Source organism: Haemorhous mexicanus, chromosome 4, assembly GCF_027477595.1.
Source record: "Haemorhous mexicanus isolate bHaeMex1 chromosome 4, bHaeMex1.pri, whole genome shotgun sequence".
NCBI classification, from domain to species: Eukaryota; Metazoa; Chordata; class Aves; order Passeriformes; family Fringillidae; genus Haemorhous; species Haemorhous mexicanus.
In genome coordinates, this window is record NC_082344.1 from 47,412,575 (window position 1) to 47,429,690 (window position 17,116).

The 17,116-nt window shown below is 38.1% G+C and overlaps 1 protein-coding gene across 26 annotated transcripts in view; it reads right to left on the bottom strand.

Annotated features, from left to right (window-relative positions):
* Positions 1 to 17,116, bottom strand: part of PCM1 (pericentriolar material 1) — a 40,717-nt gene extending 23,601 nt beyond the window's left edge. For 14 of the 26 annotated variants that reach the window (XR_009486245.1, XM_059844698.1, XM_059844692.1 and 11 more), the window contains exons 1-14: positions 16,699 to 16,838; positions 12,979 to 13,097; positions 12,114 to 12,359; positions 10,716 to 10,988; positions 10,021 to 10,191; positions 9,729 to 9,845; positions 8,303 to 8,491; positions 6,211 to 6,388; positions 5,127 to 5,236; positions 4,479 to 4,695; positions 3,028 to 3,226; positions 2,550 to 2,726; positions 1,698 to 1,855; positions 1,280 to 1,491 (exon numbers count right to left, since the gene is read on the bottom strand). Coding sequence is in view for 25 of the 26 variants with exons in the window: in XM_059844698.1 (XP_059700681.1) it covers positions 1,280 to 1,491; positions 1,698 to 1,855; positions 2,550 to 2,726; positions 3,028 to 3,226; positions 4,479 to 4,695; positions 5,127 to 5,236; positions 6,211 to 6,388; positions 8,303 to 8,491; positions 9,729 to 9,845; positions 10,021 to 10,191; positions 10,716 to 10,988; positions 12,114 to 12,359; positions 12,979 to 13,074 (2,343 nt within the window). In the remaining variant the exon portion in view is untranslated. Of the gene's footprint in view, positions 1 to 1,279; positions 1,492 to 1,697; positions 1,856 to 2,549; positions 2,727 to 3,027; positions 3,227 to 4,478; positions 4,696 to 5,126; positions 5,237 to 6,210; positions 6,389 to 8,302; positions 8,492 to 9,728; positions 9,846 to 10,020; positions 10,192 to 10,715; positions 10,989 to 12,113; positions 12,360 to 12,978; positions 13,098 to 16,118; positions 16,366 to 16,698; positions 16,839 to 16,972 lie in introns of those variants that run through there. The other 12 variants (XM_059844709.1, XM_059844707.1, XM_059844712.1 and 9 more) reach the window with 7 other exon arrangements.

A 17,116-nucleotide genomic window follows, 5' to 3' on the forward strand; every position in this document is an offset into this window, starting at 1 on the left:
GACTCAGTGGACAGAAACATACAAACATATGAAGAAAGACCAAGGAGGAACAGAAGGAGATTGAGGTGAACAACACTGCCTATTTACTGCAATCAGTGAACTTAAATATTATTATTAACAATAACAATACTACTCTTGAAAACTAAATCTGAAATATTTTGGAGGAAGTCCTACTGGTTTTCTATTCTGCTTTTATTTTTTTCATAATTTCTGTATTTTCAGTTCTTAAACTGAAAATATGAAAGCTGTAGCCACTGCTGCTTTTGTTTCCCAATGTAATCATTCTTCATAAAGACTCTGCTGAACAGGAGAGACCACTGGTGACCAAGAATGACACAGCTCACAAACCTACGGTTATCTTTGCTGAGGTTACATACACATAACAAGCCTTGGAAATATGAGTGAAGATATGCCATTAATTAGTCTTTTTATCAAGGAAGCTGCTGAATCATCTCTAATTCAGATTTACACCACTGCACAGTTAGCATCTCTATAGTGATGATAAAAACAACACTGATCTAGATGCTGAGAAATAATCCAGGAGTATTATCTTAAAATAACAAATTTGTGTTTATACTCTTGCTATTGTAAAATATAGATTCCAACTGAGCTTGATTTTAAAGTCCTCACACAAAGCCTTTTCATTTCTGATACACCTCTGTGTATCCAGTATGCAGACATTACAGCAGATGGTGATCAAATGTGAGCATTCTGAAGGGACAGTAGATCCATGACATTATTCTACTAACAACACTAAATTAGCATGAGATATTCTAAATTAAAAACACTTGCAACTTAGAGCTGGCCCTCAAAACTCTCAAAATAAATAAAACCACTGCCTCCAAACCAAAATACTGCAAGTCAAACTCATTGCAACGTCCAAATATTTTAATGAAAAATGTTCCTCATTGATCAAACGTTGTAAAACCTAGGGCTCAAAAACCTAAACAAGTTGAATGCTCAGTATAATCTTAAAAATGTCTAATATTTAAAAAAATAATACTTATCTACTTCTTGGTTTGTATTTTGTAATCCAGTGCTAAGGTTAAATATAAAGACCACTGTTTTCTTAGGCTAGCATCCTCCAAGAAAATCCCTGAATTTAACTCCAGAAGTAGCACCTTTGAAATCATGAAAATCAAACAGTATCCCTTTTTCCCTAGACTACAAATAAGTGTTTTAAATGTTGCATTAAGTAGTTTTTCCCTATTAGAAAGTACAGACAACACAAAACAATGAATGCTAAGTTTTTGTGCACAAGTTTGTATTTGTAACATACCTGCACCATAGCAGCAAGGTTTTGTAACTGTCTAAGCTTCTGTTTTGCAGCTATAAGCCTATTGATCTTCTGCTCAAACTCGGCATCTCCAGCCACATCACCCAGGCTACTTCTGTGACTAGACATGGAATCTTCACTAACTCGATCTTCCACTTCATCATCTTCACCTTGGGGTAGATCGACGTGTTTGTCATTCTCCCTATTATGACAGTCTGGAAAGAGGGAGAGGAGGAAACCAAACAACACCAAAGAAAGACACATTGAAGTCCACTGTAATTAATGGGCATTAGAAAAATATTAGCTTAATGATAACGCTCTTGAATATTCTGTGCATCAAACAAGGATCTCCCAAACTCTGTGCAGTTATCAGAGTTATTTGCACTAAGAAGTAAAATTACTGGAAGATTTCAGAACATACCTAAAGCAGAAGACATGTTTAGAGTTCTTATATTAGCAGCAGATCGGTTGTTTATTTCACAGTCTGTATTAAGATGTCTTCCATCTCTGTTATTAGTTCCACACTGTACATTTGAGTTGCTATTTATTTCACTCCAACTACTGATTCCTTGAGGGTTTCTAGAGTGAAATAAATTACTCATGTTAACTTTTTAAAAACTAGAATGGATACAATTTTATTTAAGTCTTTTTCTACCTACCTTTTTTAGGAATAGGTGTTCTGGCCCCTCCCCCTAAAAAAACCCAACAAAAACCCCCAAACAAACAAACTTCAACCCCATATAAAACCCATCCAGACTTTGGGAGGTTTTCCATATTCATCTCACCAACAGATTACTTTTTTTTAAAACAATCAAAGCAGCTTTAAATTATCCCCTGCTAGATCTGCAACAATACATTAGGTCTTACAGGTATATGTCTACATTATAAAAGCTTCATATGATGCATAGCTAAGTGACTGTTCATTTCTACCAGGCGAAGAAATTAATTACTCCAATTCTCTAGTCTAGGACTGTAATCTTCTACTGAAATTTCAAACACATAATTCAGTACTTAAAGCCAAAGGAATTACATATTTTTGAAGTCTTACAGCAATTTCCTAAATGTTCATGCTAATCTAAATAAATAAAACACCAAGGATTAGATAATTATTGAATATCTGTGTAACAGTTACCTCAAATGAAAAAATCTGTAATTTTGTTAATGTAATAAGCACAGATTTAAGTTACTTCTGATTGACTCAAATAAAATACTACAGGTTTCCTGAAGCAACAACTCGGCTATAAAGACTTTGGATAACAAAAAATACAACAACCTAATATTTGTAACAGGCTGTGGATCCTCATGTTCGGAATCACTTTCTGATTCTTCTGTTTCTTCCTCCTCCTTAGTGTTTTCATTCACAGCATCTGCCATCATATCAGACGTCTGCTCATAGTAGTGAACTAACTCACGTAACTCATTCAGTCTCTTACGAACCTCATTCAGCTTCCTGAGGAGGAAAAAATGAGTACTTAATCTGTTTCGCTATATCATGCTAATCAACATAGAGTTCAAAAGAATATAGGTACTCTAAAGTTCTTAGAGTTTATTGCCAGTTTTCAAGCTATATGAATTTTACATTTGAAAAGCTCTGAACTCAGTTAACTGTATTAGATTGCTTACTAAGTAATCTTTAATACTAAATTAGGTAGCTGAAAAATGAAAACAGTTACTTAACACAAAACTTATTAAAAAAAGTAACACTCCAAATTACTAAAGCAAACACTGAAAAAAAATTAAAGAACTTTTACTGAAGCTTTTCTGTTGGATTTAGATTTTCATCCTCTTCACTCTCATTTTGAGAAACCAGGGAATCAGGAGGATAGGGAGCAGATGCCAGACTGTTTGGTTCACCATTGACAACAGTTACTATGCCTACAGGACCAGAAGCAGCTGAAGTTGTACTTCTTTGATCAACACTCCTTTGAGGAGAACTTGAAGCAGGAAAAACTACAGATAAGAAATACAGTTTATGTGAACAATTCGTAATAAGGAATCTGCTTAAATGAATTATATCAAAATAAAGACAGAAAACATTATCAATAGACAAAACAGCAGTTAATAACTTCCTTCCTTAGCAAAATAAAACCTTTTTTCTTAAGTTTCATTGCATGCAATGTCAATAGGCAGTGAGTAATAAGGTGGCTTTTGTAAACAAGATTTCAGTCATTCCCTTTTAGCTTTATCAAATGTCAGAAGTAGAAGCTTTCATGCTGTGAATCTGCCCATAGTTTTTTCAAGGGTTTACTCAGGGTTACATTGCCTTTTTTACAAAAATTTAACATTTTAGAATTTTGATCAAAAGAAAAATCCTAGCAAATTTTTCACCTCTGCTAAGTTCTCTTGTCCATTTTCTGTACAACAAACTGGATGTTTGCCTCTTCCAGCTACATGAAATCATATCCAGATATGTTCATATAATATGCGTTAAATACATACAGAAAAATTGGGGTGCGGTAATATAACCATTAAATTAGCATGTCCTTCTCCAAGTGCATGCTTCAAGGCCTCATTTCTCAATGCTAACCAGAATATGCTGTGAGAACCCCTCAGAAGTTTTCAGACACAGGACAAATGTCACCAGTACAAATGCATTGTTAGAAAAAGAGAGTGAGAGCAGCAAGTGGACAGGTCTGCATCAATAAGCAGAGTACAAAGCCATTAAAATAAAAGGCCAAAGCTCTAGTCCAGTCAGACAAGTAAGGCCCCCTAGAATGGGCCTGTGACTGAAGTCCCTGCCACAAGTGAACATGAAAGCCTTTTGACAGAGAGGGAGCAAAGCCATACTACCATAAAGCTACTAACACGTGAAGTGCCAAATAGACAAATGCAAACATACTGTGATAAAAACACACAAAGCTCAAGTTCCTATGACTCTTTTTTTCACAAGCCAGATGTGCCACAGACAAGCCCTGAAGAAAAAAACTCATCCTCACATAAGTCAACTTCAGTATTATAAACAAAAGTGCTCATACAGTCATCATCATTAAGTACTAAGACACTCATCATCATAACTTGTAGTTTTTTGTTAAGACAGAAACTTATACAGCATTAAAAACCATTTACATTAATATTGCCCCAGCAGTTTTTATCACCAGCATTTTATTGACCAATCGCAACCTTAAAAGACGATGTTACAAAACATGCACATTAAAAACATGGTATTCATGAAAAAAGTATAGTTCTGCCTATATTGACTTACAGGAAGAGTTATTTAGATGTTGGTCACGAAGTGTATGAAGTTCTCCTAATAGTTTGTCCATCTTTTGCTTTTTACCCTGCAACATTCGCATCTTGTTAAAAAGCTGTGTCTTCTCATCTGACTGGTGTTCACACACTGAAGAGTTTCTGCTTTGTGAAATCTCTCTGGTAAGTGAAAGGCTTTCTGCTTGCCTTCTATTGTCAGGCACAGACTGTGTCTAAAAAGAGTAATTCCATTTTATTCAGAGTACTACAAAAAATGTAAGTAAATTGTAAGAAACAAAAAGCTTTCTTATGGACCTTCTATTCGCAAGACCAGAATCAACACCAAAACAAATAATATTATAAAGGGAAATATACTGAAAACACTCTAATGACATACCAATAATACACTGAATTAATAATTAAATTGCAATAAAGAAACTATTTCTCTAGACTTGAATGGAAACCCATGAAACACAAAGCATAGATCCGTCAGCTAATAACCCTTCAGAACTTTCAAGTTTGCTGAGTTCTCAAGTTTGGGGGGAACTCTGATAGCTTCACTAGCACATACACACAGATGAGCAAGACAAACATTGAACAGCATTGTTAAATAGAATAAAAACAGATAATGGCAAAATCTATACAGTACAATCTCAGGACTAACCTGAGAATCATGAAGTTGGTTGTGAAAGCGTTGAATTAAGTCATTCAATTCTTCATTCAGTTCTGATGTAAGACTCACTCCTGACACACTACCTGTAGTTTCTGTTACAACTGGGCATATGGAAAAAGGGGAAAATATAAATATTTTTCCACAACAATGAAATAAAGGCTATTTAAATAAAAATGTGTGGTTTAGCAACACCAATATACTGACCCTCTAAAAATACAGCACGTATTTTTAATTTTGTGTCCTTTCCACCAGCTTTACTCTTGAAAGACGATTCCTGCTACAAAAATACTAACAAGACAACTCACAGCTGCTTTGTAAGGGACCACAAAAAAGGACTTTAGCCTTGCTCAGTGTTTTGCTAAAAAGGTCAGAGCAAAATGAAAACAACCAATTTGTCTAAGGCTGATAGAAACTTATTAGAAATAAAGCTGCAATTTTTTAATAAAGCTAAACTAACAGTGTGGGTAATTTCACTTTCTCAAAATAATAAATTAACAGGACACCACGCTTTCATACTGGTTTAAGTTGCAATATTTACATCTGCAAATGGTGTCTTGGAAGTTTTTTCTTCAGTAAGCTTTAATGAGAGAAATAAATTTAAAAGAAAGCTTTTTGCCTTTGTCTCAGTTTATATTCAAACAATACTAAACATGCAAGTGGCAGTTGAAAGATCCAAATTATTCTATTTACCCCCAAAACACAAACCAACAGCTCATAAGAAAGTCAAACAAAACTATTATTTATTTCCCCCAGAGATTATGACTTCATTACACACAAAGTTTCACTGTTTTCAAATTTCAAAAACATTTATTTTGCCATAAGCTGAATTTGAATCTTAACATCGAGTAGACCAATTCTTAGGAGAAAAACCCATGCTTTTAGGATTTTACAGGTAAACACAGTAATCCGCTCTGGGTTTTTAAATAACACATCATTTTATAATGTTACATTGTCAACTCTTCAGAAACAGAGGCTTTACAATAAAATCCCTTTTTAATGTGTATTTTACAATTCCAGTTTTAATCACTCAGTCTGCATGCTAACATGATACAAAAGACACCATCATTCCACATACCAGAATCATCCAGGACAGCAATGGCTTGCTCTGCTTTATGCTGCAAAGCAAGAAGAGCTGCCTGTCTTCCTTGAAGAGCCTTCAATTCCTCCTGCTGTTGTAGCATCCTTTTCAATAAATCATGCTGTTTCTTCAAGTTCTCCAACTCTTCTTTAGCTTCCTGTTGAGGATCTCTGGCCTGCAAGAGATGAAGCAACATTACCACAACTACAACCATTTATCTGCTGAGAACTAGTAAAAGTGTCAAAGCAAGAACAACTTGGATATAAATTAACAGCCTGGTTAATGGAAAAAAGTAAAAATGAAACAGCTCCACCTTTCTGATTGCCCTTTATTTAAAAAAAAAACCTCAGACATCCAACAGGAAGAAGCCTGTACCACCAAGATGTGGTTATAGCTCCTGAGGGTTTAAGTTTTCTTTTTCTTTACAAAGCCAGTCAGCTGCCCTAATGTGACCCAAAGACTAACCAAAGCCTCCCTCTGTCTTTTAAATCATAACAGAGGGTATTACCCTTTAAGACTGCTAAAGGTAAGGCATTGCATCATTGAGCTATATAAAACACAAGCTCTCAATTGATTTACTGCCCTAAAATCTCTAAAATTTTCAGAATAATGTTTTGGGCAGTAACTCATTTCTAACCTATAATGTGTTTAGTTCTGTGTGCTGTATTTATGGCATTGATACTAGAATACGTCAGGTTTGCACAAATCAATTCCATAACAAAAACATGCATAGAGCCCTGTCTACACTGTTTTCAAACAATATTTTTAAATAGTTCTGAAAGAATGAAAGCATGCTGAGCAGTTAAAATATATTAAAACTCGGTTATTTTCCTCATCCAGTGCTAATTAGGAGCTGAAGATTCGCATCAAAACTTTTACTCAAATTAAGTATTTTAATGAGACATCCACAGATAAGATCCTGATCCTGTCTGAAGTTGCATTGCTGCACTTTGCACATGAAATAATGAAAAATAGCAAGCATTTACAAAGAACACTAACTTGAAAGCATAATCTTCTATCCATTTAGTATTAAGTTTCTAAAGTAGAAAATTCAGTCCAAATACTCTGCATCAAATGTCAGAATAGAAGCAGGCATCTTATTAACTAGTTCTAGGTACTAAGGAGTGCTCAACTTTCCAGCAGAGGAAGCTGAAAACATCCAGAATTCTAAACTCAAAGTGTCACTAAAAGATGCACTGCAATTAACACTGATGATTGCTGTTTAACCCTCACCTTTCATATAAACAGCAGAGTAGAGTCAAAATAGATCACATACTGAAATCAGCACAGGAAGGAACAAAGGGAAGAAAGGGAACAACGGTATATGTCTCAGCCTCATTCACCTATTAAATAATCCAGGCTTTATCTAAAGTACCAGATTTGCTTGAGTTCATGAAAATTGCATTAACACATTTTTCAAACTTAGTTCTACACTTAGACTAGTAAGCATGACAAAACATTTAAGTCTTTTATTTTTGGGGAAAAAATGATTGAATTAAAGACTTTTTAAAAATTAAATCACAAGAAGTACAATGATATAGACAAGCTCATAATGGGTAAAAAAAGACTTCAGACACTGAGCCCCTTAAAGGTTTCCTCCTTCCAACCAAATATTGGTATGAACAGCTACAGAAAAACACTTGTGGAACAAGTTAAGGCTACTAATTTCTAATTTGTCTTCTGTATTTGGTATTAGTTTAAATGTGCATTGGCAAACTATTAGTGTAACCATGACAAGTGCCTGAAAGTCACATTTACAATATGTTTTCCCAAGAAGGGAACAACAAAACTTACAAGGATGATCTACATAAAATCATAAAACCTGCTGTACCGAGTTACATCAATGCTAATTTTAAATGCTAACAATTCAGAAGAAAAAGTTGTGAAACATTTCTACTCAAAGAAAAAATATTCTAGGCAAAGAAGTCTATTTCATGAAAAGATAGCTGAATACAGATAAGCAATCCAGTGGGAACATTCACTGTAAGTAACAAGTACATTTAAAGCAATCAAAAAGAGAGATGAGGGGATGGAGAAGACTAGCCTGTATAAACCCTATTTGAGGCTAAAGTAACATTTTGAAGTGTACCTTTGAAAGCAATCCATGATCCTGGCTATTAATCCCACAAGGCCAGATTTCCCTGTCATTCAGAGCAGCTCTCTCTCTTTTCCCTTTAGGGCTTGGTGTAACATCAATGTCTGTAACCTGTTCTTGTGCAGCTGAATTCCCTAGTTTGTCCTCAATGCGGGGCCGACAACTCAAACTAAAAGATACCTCCTATATTGAATAGTTTAGTAAGTTAGAATTTGAAAATGTGCTCCAACTTAGCATGCATTTTTAAGTTACAAACCTACCCACTTTATCTTGTCAAATAATGAAAACTAGTATCTAATAATATCTACTAAAGAGTGAAGACAATTTTAGTCATTCATAGACTTTGCACAACAATAAAGCTCCATACAGCAATCAACATTATACGACCGGAAGTATGCACTCTGCATGTAAAATCTTCAAGCTGCATGTAAAGAGAGCTTAGAAGCAAAATTAAGAGCCAAACAAAAAACTTAAGCACAAATTTTGCAAATATTGAGACAACTGCAAGTTTACATGGACACTTCTTAAAAAACATGTGTCTTTTTCTGCATTTTCCAAATTTAATTTTTTTTTAAGTTAAAAGTGCATCTTCCATGTCTATAATTTTATTTCCTTACAGAGACAGAAAGGGTTCTTATAAAGCTAAAAATAATTACAAAAGCTTCTTAATGTTTTAACCATTTTATTTCCAAGCAGGTATAGTCTCCTTATTCATAGGACACTCAGTGTGCTAAGTGGCCAGAAAGAGTACCTGCTCTTTGGTACTTTTCTTCAGTGTAATAGAACAGAAGACACAAAACTTAAGTTATTAAAATGCTTTTGTATCTACTACAAGATACGTTTACAATGTTTTAAAAAAAAAAAGCTTTTATAAATAGAAAGGAAGATTGGACTGTTTTATCTCAGCATTAAATCCAGTACATATTTTCTGAAGAGGTGCCCATCTTTCCAAGAAATGAGAGAAACTTCTGTGTTATGTCAATACTTTCGTCTCATCACTAGAAAGATGCTTGGACAATGGCCCACTAATGATACATTTCTAACCCTCCCTTCACCCAACACCCAAAAATTTTCCCCACTAACAGAAACAAACCTAGAGATGAAAAATTGTATAGAAAGGTATTTCTTCCTACATCAAGTGAGTGAATTCTCTGCCAAAGCACACATTTAATTCTTCATTGTACTTTGAAGAAAGAATAAAGATTTAAAAGATTCTTCAGATTGTTGTTGTGACAGAATCATTACTTTTTTTCTCATATTAAAAATATAAATCCACACATGCATGGATATCTCCTGAATGGAGTGCTTAGGGATTTACTATTTTTAAACTGAACTGCAGATTATGACACTATCATAAGACCCATGAAAAAACCAAAAAAAAAGCCCTCATTTCTACCTGAATTGCTAAAAGGCAGCTTACCGTGGTATCTGAAGCCTCAGACTGCACATCAATGTTTAGCGATGTGCTCTCACCTACAGAACCAGATCCCACAGCTGAATCTATAGTCCGAACATCATCCTCCTCATTTTCTCTAGCCTGAAATATTTCATTGGCACAAATCAAAAGCTATATAAGGGGGCAGTAAAAATGACTTATGGAAGGTACTATATACCAAAATCAACACCCTCAGTAGCACCATCAAAACATAATTGGTCAACTCCTAAAAAAAGCTTACAGTGCAGAAACAAGCATATTATGTTCTCAAACTTACAAGCATCTTTTGCAAAAATTTCAGATAGGATTTCTCCTGCTCTTTAAGGTCATCTATAAGGTGTGATAAACGCTCAACATTGGCCGATCTTTCATTTTTCTCTACAAGATCATCCCGCATGGAGCTGGCCTTAGCAATATAGTCGCGAATCTGAACTAGTCTGCTCACAATCTGCAAAGACACTGAAGTTACTGATTGCATTCAGCTACAACTGCAACGTATTCAATGCACAAGACACAGTGATAGCAACAGCAAAGGAGTAATGAAAGGGGGACAGGTTAGTACTTTCTCTCCTCCGAGCACTCTTCCACAAGTGGTTAAAAGTCAACAGCCTTTATAAGGATAGATTTATGCATGCGGGAAGTTGCAAGGCTGATGCACAGGGCTTCTGGTCAACACAGGCTAAAACGCAACTGAACTCATCAACATAGGAAAACAGTCAGCTGTGAGAGCACTTTCTGGAGCCACATAAAGAGAACCAACCCCTAAAACAAAAATCATTATTACTTCTGTTACCAACAAGCAGATTTCCAAAGAGCAATAGATGATTAAGTTTGGTTTCACATTTTCTTCAAGTTACAGAATAGCAGGAAGTTAAATATTTCCAATAATGATTTATACTTTGAAGAAATTTAGAAAGCAGCACTGAAGATCAAGAGTCAATATTTTGTAGACTTTTTAGACTGTGTAAATACCTGGCTACTATCCATTGCCTGTTCTCCCCTTCCATCTTCTTGAGCAGATGCTTGACAATTTTGCAAAAAATCCTTGCTTAGAGCAGCTCCAAACAACTCTTTACATTGCATTGATACCCCACCTTCCTTTTTTTGGGAACCTGAGGCAGGATCTTTGCTTTTGTTAGTATTAATCTGTAGTGACAGGAAGTTGAATGGTTTTTTGTTTTCATTGAGTTGACGTTTGTTATTAGCAGCCGTGGCCCTGCCTTGAGAATCACTTCCAATGCTTCTCTGTATACAAACAAAAGAAAGAACAATTGCTTTATTTTTTCATCCAACATGTTCTCAACACTGCTTGTTTCCCTGCTTGTATTACTACTTCTACAGTATTATTAGACTGATTTTAAAGTTACCTAATCAGTCACCAACTGGCCAAAAGTTAGCTGAAGACAATGCCAATAATTTTTTGCCATGAAGTTTTCAGAAAGCAAATCCATCCTCCCAGAACAATGACAAGCAAAAACATTTTTTAGTTTCTCAGAATTTAGTTCCTCATTTTTGCTGTGAACTCAACCTTTACTGTAGCAAAAGGCAGTCTACTTCTCCAGGTACATTTGAGAAAAAAACAGTAATAAAAGAGTAACACATTCCTGTGCAGAACATAATACCTCAGAACATCAGCTTTTCTTTAAAACCCTGTGAATAGCAACATGCTGCCCTAACATACATTTGAGGAGGAAGTCATGCCCAGCCTTTAAACTATAAGTCAACACAATGAATCACACTGGAAAGAACCATCAATAACCAAAGAAGTTAGCAATACAATAACCTTTGGTAAAGATGAACTAGCCACTGTTCTGAAATTGCTAGCATGAATTTATGCCTTGTTCCAAAAGAATCAATCCCTCATATTTTTCCTTAGCTTTGGACAAGGGAAGGATGAATGCACTGTATTTCCAAAAAAGTAGTTATGGCTCAAGAATTTGTGCCATAAAATTCTCTGCTCTACTGAGGAGCAGTTTTTAATGATACTCCTCTGCTTAATCCACAAGGGTAGCAATGCTCAGGATCACAAACTGGCAATTTGAGAACAGACTTTCAAAATAAGGTAACCGCTATTTTCAGGTAGCATACAAGTATGATGAGTAAGAAATTCTGCTCTGAGGACACAGGAATTTGTTAATGGCTGAGAGCAAGAAGAGAGCTATCACACAAACAGAGGAAAGCCATAGTCCTGAACTTTCTCTTATTTTCTGAAGCTCAAAACCAGAATTTTGACATGGTGCCTATAAGTTTTGGGGTTTTTTTACGTTAATAACTTATAGAAGGATTCTTTACCCATCTGTCACTTTATTAAGAGATAACGGAATAGATTTTGGAGTCACATTTCTAGTGGGAGCCAGTATTCACACAAACCTGATCCAGATCACTGAAGTTTATTCTTTGTTTAAGCCTTTCTAGTTCAGCCTGCTCTGGAACAGACATCTGAGTCATGTATCGAGCATGAGGAAAGCTATGAGAAGTTCTGGTCTTCCGTCGTTCCATTCCAGGTGAAGATTCCGGAGATATGTCATTAGTAAGCCTTGTTTCACCTTCCCCACTAAGCTTTTTCTTGTTTTTCTCTGAAGATCTGTTTGCTTTCTTCTGTTGACCTCCCCAGTCCTTAAGGGGAAGGAGAGAGAGAAAAAAATCATATTTGTTATCCACGCAGACAAAAAGCAAATGTTTGCATTCTGTGAGAGAGTTTACTTCCATTTTAGAAGTAAAAATAGCAAGCCACATTGAAGCAAGCACTAAGTTTTCAAGAGCAAATGTCACTTTACAAAATAAAATTTTCTCCACCGCATAATTAAAAATAGTCTGTCAGGAAATGCATTTAGGATAAAATGGATTTAAAATTAAATTAACTTCAAATGAAGTTCAAGTTGTGTTTTTCTTCTTTGCTGGGGACTCTTTTACTTTCAGGAGTTTAGAATGTTTTAAATTATAGCTTCACTTTCCTGTCACCTACAACGCTTTTGTGTCCAGCTACTTTAATTACCCAAAACACTTGCCATAAATACCCCTACAGACCTCACAATCTCTGAATGATACCCATTGCTTGCTTACATTTACCTCAAGGTTTCCAGGTAAAGCTATTCTGGATATAAAGCCATGCATGATGAGGTTTAGGGGTTTGCATTGTTACCTGCCGAAATCTAGCTGGTAATTCTAATGTACAGCATCAAATGGCAACAAAAAGGAAAAAATAAGACAAGAAATAAAAGAAAAAAAAAATTACCGTGTTGTTCAGCCGGTCGTCAAGGCTCTCATTGCTCCAGCTGGGCAAGTCCTGATCATTCATGCCTTCTTCAAAGGGAGCACCTCCTGTTGCCATGACAAGCGATCAATAAAAGCAATCTATAAGAAGGAGTTGAAAGAAATGTGCTGTATTAAAATCAGTTTACACAGAAAATGTTAAAGATTCATGATCTGAGAAGACAACTACATATTCATTATAAGATGAAAACACAAAGCTGTTTAGGAAACTAAACTCCCCATTTACTACACTCTGCTACTAGAAATGTATCAATGAGAAGAACACAAACTGGCATTAAAAAATAAAGAAATAGTAGTTTTAGGTTCAGGGCTTTTTAACCTCTGATCTATGAAAGGAAGATTTGGGCTTTTTTTGAGGGTTTAAATTGTCCTCACTTTAAAACAAACTGTACAGTGCTCAGAAAGGCTGCTTTGTAATTCATAAAGCCTACGCTTTCAGGCCCAGGGTGATGTCTATTTGATACAGTGAGTGACTCTGGAAATCCAGTATGTCAAACTTTCACATTCATTTTAATACTGAGATACTGAAAACAGAGTACTGAATGACGCACCTGAAATACTACAAGGAAAGCAGAAGTCAGTAACAGGATTTTTACTTTCATTACCACACATTAAGCTATTTTAGCAGTGAATGACTGGCCACTTATATTACAGATTGTACCAAAACCAAACAAAACCATATGAGTTTCAGAGAGGTCAGCTGCTCTCCATCAGTGTCAATCTGTGCAATGTAAAGCAACTTAAATGTCTGAAATTTTCATTTTCATTTCTTGCTTTGACATTAGAACTAAAAAAAAATTTTTAAATTTGAAAGATCAGAAACTTATTCCTTTATGAGAGTGAAATTCGATTAGCCCATTCCAAAAGGTGAAAAATATGTAACTAACTACATTTGCTAAGTGCTGCTGGCACAATTCCACTGCAGAAAGCTACAAAATTTACCTATGAAGAAATGTAACAGATGCAGAAGGAAAGCAGTCTTACAGAGATTTTTTTTTCCCAGCTCATTCCCACCACTATGTTAGGACTTTACCCTAAGTTTAACTGAAAAAATAAAAATACAGAAGTTGATAGGAACCACCTTTTCAACATTTTACTGCAACTATCTACTACTAATTTCCACAGAGTGCAGGTGAAGAAATCACCCAAAACTAAAGATTACAAAGTATTTAAGAAGTTTGTTGGTTTCTTTAATATCAGTTCCAGAAAGGAAAACAGATTTATCTTGAACTAAGTTTAAAAGCTGTCCTAGTACACCTATCTTGCTTAGGTATAGGATTCAATAAAAATCACACAGTACAGCCCTCTCAAGAGGCACACTTACAAGGCAGTATTCCTATGCAAACACTGGCAATTACTAAATCATAAAGGAAATAGGATCTAGCAGGCATGCTCCTTACACCATAACCACATCTCCACTTGGCAGTGTGCCAGCCTAGGCCCGGGTAACGAAGTTCAGTCATTCTGCTTCTGCATCTCAAAATCACAACACACACAGAACAGGTGGAAGTGCCTCTGCTTTGGCAACTCTGCCCTACTGTCCCTGTACAAGAACTCATACTCCCTTCTTCATCCCAACAGAAGTGCCCACTAGGCCATGCAACCAGAGGGTATATCCTATAAAAAGTTCACAGGGAAGCTCATGATAAACTTACAAGCATTCAAAGCAAATGCATAGTTATCAGTTTAAAAACAGCCATGATTTTAACAAACTATCTCCAGTTACAGATAAACTGCTCAGCGTTGCAGATGTGTAACACCCAACATTTCAACAGACACTGTATCCTGACCTATGTCACTGAGCATTATGAGGAAGATTAGAGGCCATCTGGGTTTACAGTCCAATTCTGTAAGCCGTTTCCTCATCATCACGTTATATAATTCTACTAAAACCATAGCAAAAGTAGTCTTTCCCTATCTTCCATTGTAAAAATAAATGGCAGTATTCATGTTCACAAAATACAAGTAACTACTCACATTTATTTCTTCTAAAGCTTTCACAAAACCTGTTCTCAACTATCTTTGCTGTAGGAGACTCTCATTACCTCCGAATATTGTGAGTAACAGGACTCTCAAACAAGGAGACCCAGCATACACCAACATGCCCTGACAAACACGGCTCAAAAATAACAGCATCTTCATTATTCCCAGCAAGAGGATTTTCAAGTGTTCTAACAGAACCATCCCCTTACCAAAAAGTTTCTAAACATTCCTATTATAGTCTTTGATACCTCTAAATTAACTGTAATCAAGCAAGCTTAACATCAGAGAGCTCTGATGGTATATTGCCTCTTTAACTCAGTTGAAAAACACAAAGAGGTTCAGCTAGGTTTTTTTCTTCTTTTGCACTAAGCTGTGCTCTCCAGATATGCATTTCACCAATATACATTTTTTCTTTGTTTTCATTTTCCAGCTATTTCTATAAAAAATCCTCTTCTAAAAACTTTGCTATCTTCCCATTATCTACCTATTTACCTACAGCAACCAATTGCTAATTTCAGGTTCTTTCAAGTCATAGGATCTGTACAAAAGCTTTTGAGCATGTGCCTACTGCCTTACAACATTTACCAGGGATTTGAGAAAAAAAGAAGACTTTCAACTATACCTTCTACAGAAATAAAAACCTCAGATAACATGCAGAATTACAGGAGAAACATGTAACATTACAGTTAAAACATTCTGCACATGTATCAGCAATAAGTAGATTGCACAGAAGAAACACATGCAAGCAAAACAAAGGTATGTACTTCAAAATGATCTTTTTCTCCAGTGAAGATGCTCTTGAGGATTTTTTTCCTGCAGCATTCATGTGAATGCAGGAGCTCTCTAGAGCGTCTAATACTGCAGAGAGAAAACTTTTGACACTCAAAAAAATTAAAGGGGGGAAAACAGAAAGTCGCAAAAAGTCATCATAGCACCATAAAGGCTGACAACGGGGCCAAATACTTCTTCTTAAGTTTAGCTCTTCAAGACGTGCGCTCCTCACTGGGCCTTAACTCCTTAAAAGCAAACCATACAGTATCACCACACAGGAGCAGTCAACAGAGCAAATGCTCTCTTGCCGCACCGGACAGCGCTCACACGAGCCGCACACTCACACACCCTGCCTATGGGCGGTGTGTCCGGCACTTCCAGCTTCCAGCGCGGGGCCTCCCCAGCGCCCGCAGCCTCTGCCGTCCCGACCCGCTCCGATCCCAACGGCAGGCGCCGAGCGTAGGCCCGGCGGGTCTCGTCGCCTCCAGCGGGGCCGACGGAGCAAGCGACGGCCCGGCGGCTCTGCCGGCCGCACCGCTCACTGCCTGAGGCGGGCGAGGCGCTCCCGGCACAGGGGCGGCGGGCAGAGATCCCGCTCCTTCCCGGCGCCAAAGCCTGGGCGCCGCGGGGTGCGTGGGTAGGCGGGCTCTGCTCAAGGCGCTTCCAGTGCCGCGAACGCGGCGGCGTCTCCTTGGAGAGCGGATAACGCGCCCTGCCCTGAGCAAGGGGCGCGGCCCGCACAGCCCGCTGCCACTGCACGGTTTCCCCGCCGCCCCGCACCTGCCTCCGAGCCCACAGCCTGCTCCGAGCCCCCACCCTCGCGGGCCGCCGCCCTGCCCCACCGCACCAGCGCGGCCCCGCCGCCACCAGGGGAAAGGGACGGGGAAGGAGCAGCGCGCAGCGCCAGGGGCAGGAGAAGGCGGCTCACCCCGCGCCGGAGGGGAGGTCACCCGGCCTCGCTCCTCCTCCACCGCCGGCCGCCACTCGCGGGGCCCGGGCTGCCCGGACGAACGTTTCGCCTTCGGGCAGCGGAGGAGCGGCGCGGCCTCGCTTCGCCCGACGCGGCGGGACTGGGCTGGCGGAGACGCTCACGACGCTCCTGCCTCAGCCACCGCCGCCATCTTGGCCGCCACTCCGCCGGGGGCGCGGGGGGCGGTTCCTGGCGGAGGGATACAGACACAGACGGACAGACAGACACTCACCGTTACCTGGTAACCTCCGCCCGCCCATGCCCTTCCGCACTGCGCGCGCCCCGCCTGACCTGGACCGCGGAGCGCCCGAGAATCCCCCGCGCAACCGCCGGGGCGGTCGGGAGAAGAGTGGTGGGCGAAGAAACTCCAACTCCC